General features: G+C 41.6%; 1 protein-coding gene across 2 annotated transcripts in view; it reads right to left on the minus strand.

Moving 5' to 3' along the window:
- Positions 1 to 3230: 3230 nt before the first annotated feature.
- The window catches only part of spata17 (spermatogenesis associated 17), a 60432-nt gene continuing 49829 nt past the window's right edge, over positions 3231 to 13833 (minus strand). The window contains exon 10 of one of the 2 annotated variants that reach the window (XM_031846305.1): positions 3231 to 8864. In XM_031846305.1, the coding sequence (XP_031702165.1) occupies positions 8768 to 8864 (97 nt within the window). In that variant the 3' untranslated portion in view covers positions 3231 to 8767. The remainder of the gene's footprint in view (positions 8865 to 13833) is intronic. The other variant, XM_031846308.1, reaches the window with a different exon arrangement.

Genomic DNA, 13833 nt, shown 5'->3' on the forward strand with positions numbered 1-13833 from the left:
TAATGGCAGTGCCAGGCAGGTGATGGTGATGCCAAGCTGGAATGACACGCACTCACACACACACAAACATGCACAAACGTATCCCTACGGACGCTCTTAATTAGACTCCACCCGTCCCCCATGGTCCCTGTGGCAGGCGAGACAAAGGGAGGCTCACTCGTTTGGACGTATGAGTATGTGTGTGTGTGTGTGTGTGTGTGTGTATTGTGTGGTTGTGTCTGAGGGGCCTATCTTTAGCAGATGCTCATACCTCTCCCGTCTCTCTGTGTGCGGAGCAGTGGTGCTATCATTAAAGTGTCATTGAGAAGTGGCACCACTTAATTTTAGCTGCTCTCACTGGGGGCACTGAGGGAGACGCTGGAGACTGAGTATAGGGGGGGGGAGAGAAATGGAGACAGAGAGGGACGCTAGAAAGAAGGAAGGGGAAACGCATGTAGGTTTAAAAGAACATTTATACAAAAACTTACCGTAGCCACAGTCTCAACCACAGGAGACAGACTGAAAGAAGTGTCTGATCAAATGTAATGAAAAGGTTTGCTCAAACTGCAACATGTCGTTGTATCCTTGCTTGTGTGTGTTGCCTCCAAACAACTCAAACAAAACTCAGTTACCTGATCCAGCCTCTTTTACTTTGTCAAGGTTTTGTAATGAAGTTCGTTCCTGCATTGGCAAAAAAACGTCACCAAATTGGCAGTGTAATGTTGTGGAAATCTCCAGTCTGCAATTAAATGCAGGAAAAAAATGCCAAAACAAAGATTAAAAGAATGCAGCAAATAGAAAAACACTTTTTCTTCAATTGCTTGTGTTTTTCTGTTTGCTTGTGTTCACGAGTTGCTTTTGCTGAGTTCTCTCAGGTATAGTACTTCCCACCAAACTCAACACCGAACATTAAAAAAGTATGTTGCTGAATAAAAAATGTCCACTGTGTTTTATGAAGCAACACATCAGCCACCTGGGCTAACCACGGCGACTACTAACAACTCTGCAGCTGCTTCACAGTAAACGTCTTCCGGAGGATTCAAAAGGCGTAACCAGCTCTCTAGCCAAAACTAATTCTGCATAAAACAAGCTGCCTAATACTGATTCATGTGTTCTACAATTGGTGTGAAAGAAGAAAATAACTAAACAAAATACGACATACAAACAAAAAAGTGCGAGAAGGTAGGAATGAAAGAGGAAAAGAATGAAAACTACTGTGAGCAAGGGAGTATATTACACCTCTCTCAGCAATTTCCCAAACAACTGATTGCCCTGAGATGAGTTACATGAGACACACAAACACACACACACACACACACACACACACACACACACACACGCACACACAGCATCCTGGTGGCGTCGGGCTCAGTAATGAATCCATGTCTCAGGGACATCAGGTGAGAAGCAGCACTTCCTATGGAGAACCCAAAATAACAAAGTGGTCGAGTGTTTGGAAGAGAGAAGACAGATGGTCACAGAGACTGTGTACCTGTAGAGTGAAAGATAGGTGAGTGTATTTTAATCCATGAGAGAATGTAAAACAATATTGTAAATGCAGAGGCACGTTATATATATAAATGTATATGCTTATTACATTTCCATTGGGTCTTCCTGACTTGACCTTGACATCTATCCCTCCCTTCTTCCTGTCCGCCCGATTTGACAGTAAAATGTTCACACATTGTCGTTGTCTTCAAAAGCAGGTATAGACTTGTTAATCCTGCCCCCATCCACCCTCCACTGCTATCTGCTATTTAGATTTTGTCTGGAAGGCTAATGTGTTTTCATATGGCAGTTGCCAACACATACAGAACATTCTTCCACAGTCTCCACAAACTGTTACTTTACTGGAGGGACTTTTAAAAGTCTTTTTGACTCCCTGTTGCCACACAGTCTTCTCTTTCTCACCCTTCCAGCCTGCCATCACGTTCTCCCTTCCAACTCCATTCAAGGTCCTTCAGTTTTTAATGCTAGACAGCTTTGTGAAGTTTTCCAACTTACTCAGCTTTAGAAATGGCACTGACTGAGTGTGAGATTGCATTTAGCTGCAGAAGCTACTAGAACAGAGAATAGTCTGGACGTGACATCAAGACTTCAGCTCTCCACAATAATAAGTGTAGAGTAATGCGTTTAGAAAGCCCTCACAAGTTAGGTTGATAAACTGAAAGGAAGTTGGGAAAAGAAATGGAGACACAGATGTATCATCAGAATTGCTAAATTACTAAAAAAGACTGTAATGAGATGGTACCTAAGCACGAATTAGGAGGACCAAAAGTTTGTTTTTTGACTGCTGCTTTAAAAGCAATATCTGCGGTTGTGCTGATCCTTTAATATCAGAACCACCTACACTATTATGAATACAAAGCATGTGTCTCAGTCCTTTTCCCAACCACAATGCCCTTCTTTCTTAATTCACTACGCACTTCCTACAGTCTCCTCTCGCTCACCTCTCCTTGCAGCCACCCACTGCTCCCTCCACCCCCATTCTCTCCTTGTTTGACGCTCACTGTCATACAATTTTGGCATCTGCTCCCTGAACCACCTCCAACATGTCTCCTTACCTTCTCCCACCCATTAAAACTCCATAAAGTCTTGTACTCACTTTACATCTCTGTCCTTCGCTCTTTGTTTTAATCTCTGTCTGCATGCTGTGTCTGTGTCTTGTCTCATACCATGTGGTGTACTCGATAGGGCAGCTGACTCCGAAGTACTGATATGAATCTCTGTGTGCTGTTGGCTGGGGTTTGATTGTAGCACTTTCAGTGTTGGGACCCTTGGTGTCTTTTAGCCCTTTCTTCTATCAGGATGGGATCCTTCTTCAACCCTAGTCTACAGACTTGTCTGCTTTTTGGCTGCAGGCCCTATAAAGTAGTCCCTTAAACATGGATTTTGTACAGTCATTACAGTCATTTTAGCAGACGCTTTTATCCAAAGCAACTTACAATTCAGAGTATATCACATCTCTACACCGTAGGCACAGCTACAGGAGCAATTTTGGGGTTAAGTGTCCTGCTCAAGGACACATCGACATGCGACTAGTGGAGCCCGGGGATCGAACCACCGATCCTCTGACTGAAGGACGGCCCTGCTCTCCACTTAGCCACAGTCGCCCGTTTTTTTATCACCAGAAGGGACACGAGTGCTTTATTGTCTATTTTAATCTAAATCTGACCATAATTTACTAAATGAAGCTCATGCTGATTTGAAGAAGACTTGAAACTAGCGATTGAGACCATGTTTACTGAGGTGATATATCAAGTGTCATATTCTCATAGACTTCTGTTTAAAGGTCTACTTTTCTGAAAGGTCAGGCCTCAAAGTCACAGGGCTGGTTACAGTAGTGACCATAACATACCACAACAGTGATGACATCAAGGAAGTGTAATGTAATGAGTCTTCAGTTGCTGTTTGACTGCCGTGTTTGTGCATTTGGACCGTTAATTAATGGTCCAACGTGTTTCCATTGTACTCAGAGCAAACCAGCATTTAATCACAGAGGGTGATTTGTCATGGCTGCAACATCTGTCCCTTACAAGTATTACTGCACCCTACATCCTGTGTGTGCGTGTGTGTGTGTCATTTACAAAGTAGGATACAGTCCTAAGGTTTGTGTTATGAGTGGATCACGATAGTCTGCCATGAAAGGAGATGAAGGTGAAAATAACACAAAAAAATGAAAGGAGATAATTAAACGCTAGAGGAAGAGAGGAGATAAACAAGAAACGGTAAGGTGAAAAGGACTAAGGGAAAAGTAAAGAGAAGGAATGAGAATAAGATTGAAAATGGGAAAGGAAAACAGCGGTGACAAAAGAGAACTGAAGGCGACCGGAGGTGAGACAGGAGTCGAGTGGGGACCTGAAGAAGGGATGAGAAAGGAGAGGATGAGGAGGAAAAAGGAGTGAGGCCCTCTTCATTTATTGCTCCAGTGGAGAAGAACGTAGAGCTCTCTAATGGCGCTGCCGTGGTAATAACAATAAAAACCACGAGAAAAAGAGAGAGAAGAGAGACGGAGAAAGAGAGACAAAAAGAGAGAGGTTAGGACAGAGGGGGAAACATAAAGCATGATTGTTTTCTTTCTACATTTCCATATTTTCCCATCTAGCTCCCCCTCTCTTTCTTTCTCTGCACCCTCCATCCAATACACACACACTCACTCTTTCCCTCTCTTCCTCTTTTCTGTCTTTCCGCTGTTGGCGCTGTGTGTCCTTGCTCTATGCTTTGTTAGGCAGGGCAGTGGCACTGCTGTAGTTGCTGTGTCAGGGCTTTCTATTGGTGGTGATTAATGTATGGAGATGGACTGATCGTCACCAGCCACCAACAATATTCTCACCGCGGGCCCAGTGGAGGTGCGCACAGCGGTTAGCGGACATGGAGACAACAGCCTGCACATGGGTGTCAGCAGCACTGAATCATGCATGCTTCTTGTATTTGGACACATATCAGACACACATACAAACATATAAAAAGTGCATTCCATTCGTTAAAGGAAAAAAGTTGTTCTCATAAATATGACATTCTTACCTTCTAATTTTGAGAAATGATGGAATTAAGAGTGAAATCTCATGACAGACATCCATATCAAAAGATGACAAGGTCACAGGCAAAGGTCTTGTTTAGTTTTAGTTCTCTTGGAAGTGCAAGATGTTGGTTGTTTTAATACCGAGATTAAAGATTTCACAATTATGAGATTCTAAGTTATAATTACAAGAAAAATGTATTTTTGTGTGTAGCAATCCTTTTCAAGCTGCAGTGAGACACCGACTTGGAAAAGCGATACTTTTTACATCATGACATATCTCTCCTTTGGGGATCAATAAGCAGAACATCACACCTCTTGTGTTAAATAAATAATATCTGTCTCAACTAAAGATGCGTCAGTAGCGAGGCAATGTGACACAACAGACATGATGCGGCCAGCGGTGTCCTCATTACACCAGATCTTTATGAATGAATCTGAAAAACTGTGAGCGGCTGAAAAACAGAACTATAAAATAAGCTGGAGTGCCGAAAACAGTTGTTATTTAATGAGTGTAATTAACAAGTAAAATTTGAGCAGCTAACGGCGTGCCAGCTTATTTCGGCCCACAGTGCATGTCTGTGCATGTGTGTGTGTGTTGTGATTAGGCCACTGAGACAGTAGATAAATTAGCTTTGGGAAGAAAATGAAAGTGCAAGAGATACTGGGTCGCCCTGTGAGAGTTCATGTCGTAAGTAGCCACACACAAACACACACACACACACACACACACGCACACGAACACACTAAACCTTCCCTCCCTTCCTTCCTATCCACCTTCCCATCCATCAGGCCATCTCAGGGAGCTGCCCGCGGTTCCACTGGCTGGTTTAATTGTTAATGCTAATTGCTATTTATTGGCTCAGATGCAAATGATAGGCTGGCCAAAGTGAAATTTTATGAGGAGTGAACTCCCCCTCTCACACAAATTGAAAAAGTGAAACAAGAGGAAGAGGGAAATGAGGCGAGAAGAGAGGAGCTTAATGGCGGCTCTTTAATGGCAGAGAGCAAAAATTAAGACTGATTTAAGACACAGAGCTAAATCCCCACCAAAATCCTTTGTGATCCCCTCTCAGGAAAACACCCATTTGGCACAGGAGAAGAGGAAAAGAGAGGAGAGGAGAAATTTGAAACTGATTTAGTCCTGAAAGCTTGTTGTCAATACTACATATTAAAAATTTAAAAAATATTTGGATTTTTAATTTGTTTCAAGAGTAAAATTAGCGGGCAGTTCTTGACCCTAAGCCCTGAAAAAACTTTAAAAGTAAATAAGTTCTGAAACAAAAAAAATCTGCATAGATAGCCAGATATACGGACAGACTGATAGACTCCGCTTCCCACTTGATAACGGCAAAGACACAGTGGAATAATTGTATTAGAGGAGAGCATATGGAGAATGACACTGGGCTAAGGTCAAACTGAGCCCGCGGCAGCCTCTCACTGGCTCCGTTTATACCAACTGAGCTTGCACTTGAACATCATCCACTTTCTAATACACTCTAAAAGGCAAAGCAGTATTTGCACAGCACATTATCTTAATGTAAGCCTGAGAATGTGTGTGTGCGTCCAAGCACAGGACAAGCTTTGCGGTCCTGTGTGACACAACATTGTCCTCTTTTTAGGCTCGCTCATTTGTTTTTCATCCATCCATTACTCCCGTCCTCCCTCCTCTCCATCCCTCACTCCATCACTCCATCACTCCGTCTGATTGAAGGATTTTTTTCTACATCCTCAAGGTGTGATCGCCCCGCCAATTAAAGACCAATCCAATCTGATCTGAGCTTCTGCGTGTTTATGTGTGGGGGAGCAGTGTGTGTGTGTGTGTCTGCATGTATACACTTATATGTATGAGAATGCACGCACATGTGTGTGAGTGTGAGTGTGTGTGTGAGATGTGAGATCTGAGAGGTTAATGCAGTTAGGGTTATTTCACAGTCCATTAAGAAGCTTATGTTGACTTCCTGACCCTAAAGCCAACAACACAGAAACCATTATCATAACAATAGGACTGTGTGCGCACGCATGTGTATAGATGTGTGTATGTGTGACTGTGGACTCCATTTGACATGGTTATGCCATGTGGAAAATCCAAGTATGAGAGCGATGATCAGAGGGGCAGAAAGGTAAAGAGAGAGAGAACGATACGGACGCCACGACAGCAAGAGAGAACACAACTTCCTGTCATCTTTATCTCTGTGATTACTGAAGGTTTAGTCATTCAATGTGTACTATTATAGTTCACAGAGTGGAGGAGGAAGGACAATCAGTGGCCATGCAAAAAGAAACAGAAGATGCTGACGCCAGACCTTTTTTTTTGTTGGTGGAGAATTTGATTCAATTACGTAGAGAGCAAAACCTAGTAGTCGCCGTATGTTCTGAGTGTGGTGTGTGTGTGTGTGTGTGTGTGTGTGGTTGACAGATGAAGCCATCACTGGAAAAATAAGATTGTCAGCTGTGAAGACAATATGAGTTAAACAGCAAAAAAAAAAAGCATGACTGTAAAATAAATGGAATTTTCCACCTTGCATTAAGACTGCAGTACGTCTCCGTGAAATAAAGATTTCTGTGAATCTGTGGAGTGCTTTATTGATTCATTTTCCTTTCCAACAATGAAATGATCAGTAATATGACATTAGAATACTTAAATACTTATTTTTATTTTATTTTTTCCAAATCCCAAAATTCCTAACATGTTTCTGCATTTGTGAGCTGGGTTGAAAAAAGTGTAAATTCAACAACAGAAAAAAATTCATTACCTACCTCTTTTAAACTATATATCACTGTATATATAGATGTATACACTATATATACTGTATCAAAATACATTTACAAACAAAAACAAGCAACTTATAAATGTATAAACCCCCTTTGTGAACTAAATTGATGTAGTTATACAAAAAAATTGATAAATGTTTCATATTTCACAGAGAGAAAAGGGGGTATAAATTGTCAAACATGTTTCTGGATGGAGTACTTACTATAAAACATGAAACAATCCAAATATTCAAATAACAATCCCACCTTTAAACAATATCTCTTTCTCTCAATTTCTCTCCTGTAATTCATTTACTTCAATCTCTCTCGCTCTCTTTCTCATCTGTTTATCCACTTATTTCCCTAACACTGGGTGGCTAACCCTGACCCTCACCTTGCCCCTCACTATCCACACCTCTAGGATGGTTATTGATCCACATGTACACATCCACACACACACACACACACACACACACACACACACACACACACACACACACACACACACACACACACACACACAGAGGCCTGGCTGCTGTGTCCACGGCTAATGGGACAAGCAGGGCCAGTCTGGGTCTGGATGGGTTACAGTTTGGAGGCCTATAAATAAACTGACAATACCCGAGGGAATGCCTAAATTGAATTTATTACATTTTTGGTCACAGCTTGAAAGATTTTATTTGTAAAGAACAGGATTCACACTTATGGAATTGACAGCTAGACACGTGAGGATGATACTAAAAAAAAAAAAAATAACTGAAAATGAAATATTATTGATACTGCTGCTACTTCATCAATCTTTACTTCGATAGTGTAACATGAACCCTCTTTTGGCAAAAAACAACTTGACTCAATGAGGAGTCACCAAATAAGTTTACAAGGAGCAGATAAGGATGAAAAAACAAAGAAAAACTTCCCTCCTTTGCTCATCCTACCTCCTCACACACACACACACACACACACACACACACGCACACACACACACACACACACACACACACACACACACCCTTCACCTCTGCTCTCCCCTCAGATGTTTAGTGTTTGAGTGTGTGCACTGAAATCAGTCAGTTACAGTATGTATTACACCCCGTGTGGTTACCTATGTGCATCTGACAGTATGTAGTTATGTGAGTGTGTGTGACAGCACACACAGACAGTTGAAATTGATATCCCTGGCTGTGTCTTTGCATCCCAGGCAATATGTTGCCTGTTCAAACTGATGGATGGGAGGGGGGCAGAGCCCTGGGGACCCTTGCCTTAATCAACCACACACACACACACACACACACACACACACACACACACACACACACACACACACACAGCAATAATTTGAGCACGAACAACTTAAGACAGTATGGTGTGCATGTGTCTACCTCTGTGTGTCTGGAATCAAAAACTTTGAATAATGATCATGAAAGCCTGTGTGCTCCCTTAAAAAAAACACAAACACTATTGAATGTAAACAAAAAATGCATAGGTTTACAGACACAGAATGCGTGCAAACATACGCTACACACACATCCTTCCGCAGCCATATGTGTATGCACAGAAATAGAAGCGCGTACATTTTTCCATACTTGTGCATGAAAACGTTCTCCTCGGAAGTCTGAGATCCGCAGTCCATGTAGGATGAGAAGTACCGACAGAACGAGACAAGAGATGTCAGCAAGGGGAACGGGGGAGAGAGAGCGAGAGAGAGAGAGAGAGAGAGAGAGAGAGAGAGAGAGAGAGCGAGAGAGAGAGAGAGAGAGGAAGATGAGGTAGGGACAAGAGAGAACATTTAGATTATAATGAAAACATTTGCATTTGTTGTGCAAAAAAGTTTCAGATCTGGCAAACTATGCATCGTAGTTTATTTTGTGAACGCCATAAATATTGTAATTACAATGAAAAATAAGAGCAATATATTTTGAATCACATGTTTACTATTTTGGTTCAGACATTATTCTTAATCTTTGATTTTGTTGCCCCAATTTCCTGCAAATTTGTTATATGTTCAGGTTTAAATGAGTCATCAACATTGCCTTTTACAACATGTCGTTTGCATTAATACAATATTATCACATCACGTTTCTACTTAATACATTTAATATTTAATGAGAAGTTAAACAAAATATTTCCAATCGTTAACTATGAGCATATTTCTCCCAACATAAAGACTCAAATGACCCTACGGTGTGGAGTGTTTTTGATATTCATCTGCTTATCTAAAGCGAATCAATAATATTCGTTTAATTCCTTCATCATTCCACAATCTGAATAAATCCATCACTTATATTAACTTGATGTAGAAAATTGAATTTCAGCTGTACATTAAGCTGTGATTAAATTTCTATTTGAAATATTTGTCTTTGGTCTCACGTAGTTTCACCTCTCTGCAGCTGAGTGTCTGTGTGTGTGTGTGTGTGTGTGTGTGTGTGTGTGTGTGTGTGTGTATATGCACACACTAACTCTGTTTTAATGACTCTGGAAGCTGTTTATCAGTGAAGGGTATACAATGCTCTGTTGTCAGTACTGTCCAAAACAACACTGGGACAAAGAACACACACAGACATACACACACAAACTCACATTTAGATGACGACGCTCAGTAAATTGTCCTTCACACAGCTCTCCCTGTATATTGACTGTGTCTTTTTTCTCAAGCTGACGTTATTGTCAAATTGTTTCTCAAACGGGACACAATTGAAAAGGCGGACAGTTGTTCAATGGCTTGAGTTTTACCATTGATTACCAATAGGGCCGTCTATTCGTCTGTCGGCATGGAGAGAAAGCTCTGTACTCATCCCACGACCGTTCTTTTTATTTTTTAACACACACACACACGCACACAAGTGCACACGCATACGCACAAACACAGGTAGACATTTGTGTCCATGCATATGCACACATATCCCCTTTCATTTAAATATTGCCCCTGTCCCAACGCATTCTATTACTTGATACAGATCAATTGAAGCCAAGGAGACACCACACACGCACGCACACACGCACACATACAACAAACTGTGTGTAGCCCGCAGGCAGATGGTATCTGCAGTAGACGCTTGTTATTCTCAACAACTCTGATATGGAGATCATTAGCACAAGGAAAACACTAAAATACGTTGAAACACCTGAAGCGTATACACGAGATAAAACTTTTTACTTTGGAAATCACCATATTAAAGCAGCCATGTGTGTGATTTTTCTCTGTAATATAATGCTGTTAAATCATTGAACACATATGCCGCAGCAAAAAACTCAAGATATGGAGATTCTTGGACGTGAGGAACATTTTAAAATAGATGCAATGACAGACAAACTGGAAAATGTTATTCAAAATGTAGATTTTTAACAGAAATATATATATAAAAAAATTCAAAGATAGAATATCCCCCATAATGTTCCCCCTGAGACAAATACTGTATTATTGTTGTTCAGCAGTAAACATATTGCTCTGTCCACAAACTTGTGAATTATGTTGCTATATTCCATTTTTGTTACATTTCTCTCTCAATTTAACAAAACTTGTTCGAGAATGTCCAATGTAAATAAAATAAATTAATAAAAATGTGATAGGATGTCCTCACAGTACGTCAGTAAATAAAGGATGACGATAACTCATTTACATCAGTGTACAACATGCCTTTCAAAGAGCCGGGTCAGTAAGGACTATAGGTCCCAGCAGAAGGCAAGCGTTCAGTGGCTTTGTAACACTAGAGGATGTTTCGTATCAATGACTTAAAAATAAATAAATAATAATGTGCTTTACTTCCATAAATGCAAAGATGTGTAAGTGCACAGTTAAGTTAGTGTCAGTTTGTTCAAACAAGTCAAAAAGTGAGAGATTTAGACCTATGTAGACAAATCATCACTTAAACCACAAAGCCATTTGTATCTATGTGATTTTAACATATTTTGTATATCATGCATAGTACCACCACTTTTATCTCAAGCTGTTTTGCTGCAAAAATCATTTTCTCTTCTCCGACAATGAAGAATTGTCCTGAACGGATCTCTGTAAGCTGCCCCAGAGCAAAGATGCGCACAGAAAGTACTTGGATTAGTGTGAAAATATTCTGATCACAAATTAAGACACTTTTCCAAAGGTTATTTATTGTGCAATGTGTTACATGCAGATTAACATCTACTGTAGCACTTACTTTACAAAAACATGAATCAATCAGTGGCAGTCAGTAGAAGAAGTTCAAAGGAAGTAGAGGAGCCAAGAGAAAAGAGAAGAGAAGATGACACTTGAAAAAAAAGAGAATGAAAGAATAGACAGAGAAGAAGAAGATGGAGACTATTTTTCTCCTTCTCCGTCCCGTTCTCCTTGGTGGCACTTTCCAACAGTAAATGAATAAAAAGGTGTCTTTGTGTGTGAGAGAGAGGAACACAAAGCAAGGGAGACAGCGCAGGATAACATTACAAGGCCCTAAGGTGTACGTATATGTTTGTAGAAAAGTACTCAGTGCTCTCGTGCGTTGCTTCCTCCCTCTCTGTCTCTCTGTTTGTGAGCGCGTGTGAAAGAGACAGTATCTGAGGGAGCGTGCGGTGCTAGATTGATGTGTACCGCCGGCATGGCCGTTTCTGCTGAGAACGGCCACACTCCTCTGCCTAATGATGCCACATCCATCCTGGAGCGCCGAGCGCTCCGTGGGTAGGTGTATGTGTGTGTTGCGTGTGTGTCCACAAGGCGTCTATCCTGGGGGCTACAACGCAGCACCTTACACAGCCTTTGATCACTCTTTATTTGGCACTGAGCATGTGTGTGTCCATATGAGTGTGTGAGTGCAGGAGTGAAGGGTCCTATGCGGCCATTAATATTAAATATAGATACCCTTGTCAGTGAATTACATCCCCTCATCCCATATCCTCCTCTCAGGGAGGAGAGGTGAGAAGGGAGGAGACACGGGAGGTGAAGGAAGGGAGAGATAAAGTATGGAGGGGAGAGCAGGAGGACAGGAGGTGAACCGGGGGAGAGAGCGAGAATGGTAGAAAAAAGGGGGGTGAGGAATGGTTATTGCATAGGAGGAGGAGAGAAGAAGAAGAGAGGAAAGAGTGAGGAGGTAGAAGGTGGAGGAGAATTAGGAAAGTGCATGATGAGGAGTTTGAATGGGAAGAGAGGAGTTGGAAGGCAGGGAAAGAAAAGGATGAAGAGGTACATGGAGAGGATTATGGCAGACCTTCTTGATGAAAGTGGCACATAAACATTTAACTTGACCAGAGAAAGGGAGGGAGAAATTAGGGTAGAAGAAGGAGAGAAAAGGAAGTGATTAGATGGAGTTGAACAATACAGAGCTAGTGCAGGAAGCTACAGATTAGAAGAGAATGAAGGAGATGTGAAGGTAGAGAGGAGTAAGGGAGGAGAAAGAGGGACTACAGAGGGGACTAAGGGGTTTAGGGATGGATGGAGGGAGGGAGTAGGGGGCCAGCTGATTGATTGTGCAGAGTGTTGGAGACTTGAGGAAAGAGGGATGAGGAGAGGGGGAAAGGGAAAAGAAAACAGAGGACTGAATCCATCACTTCGAGGGAGGAACCGAAAGGAAGGCATTGGCATGCAAAGACAGAAACAAGAGCGAGAGAGGATCAGCAAAAGAGGAAAGAGGTACAAATGAGTCAACAAAGTAAGCTGTAGTGAAATAGAGTAGACAGAGAGAGAGTAAGAGAGACATCAACAGACACCGAGATTTGTTGGATGAAGATGAAAGAGAGCAAGAAGTGATTGAGTGATGACGGATGGAGGAAAAACAACGAAGTGAACGGCAGCAGCTTTGACCTGTCATCTGTCTGTAATGAAGGAGGGAAGGGAAGAAGAGAGGAAAGGAGGAGTGACAGTTTGATTTTCCTAGCCAGGCGTTCATTCCCATATTCCCTGGCAAGCTCTCACCTGATGGAAAGATGGCAGAAAATCAATACTCCATGTGCGTAATGGAGTAATGACTCTGAGTGTATGTGTGTGTATGTGAGTGTGTGGATAATGATAAGTGTGTGTGTATCTGCCCGATCCCTAAGCAATCACACACAGCTTAAGCCAGTCCCAAGGGGTGGGGGCCACTTTAACTAACAACTTCATTACTGCAGCCACACACACACACACACACACACACACACACCAAAACATGCCCTAACACAAACCCTGTTGATCATTCACAATTTTACTTTTACAAATACGGTTCAGTCAGAAAGTTTTACATATGAAATATCTAATTTTATTTTGAAATGATCTCACAAGCATTTTACATTTAAAACATTTGATTTGAACGCCCATATACAGAGTTTACTCCACCTACAGACATCAGCGATTCACAGTGAATGTAGAACCTTTGTTTACAAGACTGTTTGATGTCCACTGGTGGTACATACAATGTGATGTAAATACACCCAAATACGTAGGAGACCATTTAATTATCTTTAAAGGGCAACAAACAGTCCAGGTGTATCAGCATGGTATCCGTGTGTGTGTGTGTGTGTGTGTGTGTGTGTGAGTGTGTGTGTTTATCCCAACAGCCCTCAAAGTGTTTCCAGTCTCTGCCAAGTTGTTCTGAGGCTGTGAAAACATTCCCAGTTCTGGGAATGGGAGGCCCTGGCAC

Source organism: Anarrhichthys ocellatus, unplaced genomic scaffold (assembly GCF_004355925.1).
Source record: "Anarrhichthys ocellatus isolate YVR2014 unplaced genomic scaffold, GSC_Weel_1.0 scaffold6, whole genome shotgun sequence".
Taxonomy (NCBI): Eukaryota; Metazoa; Chordata; class Actinopteri; order Perciformes; family Anarhichadidae; genus Anarrhichthys; species Anarrhichthys ocellatus.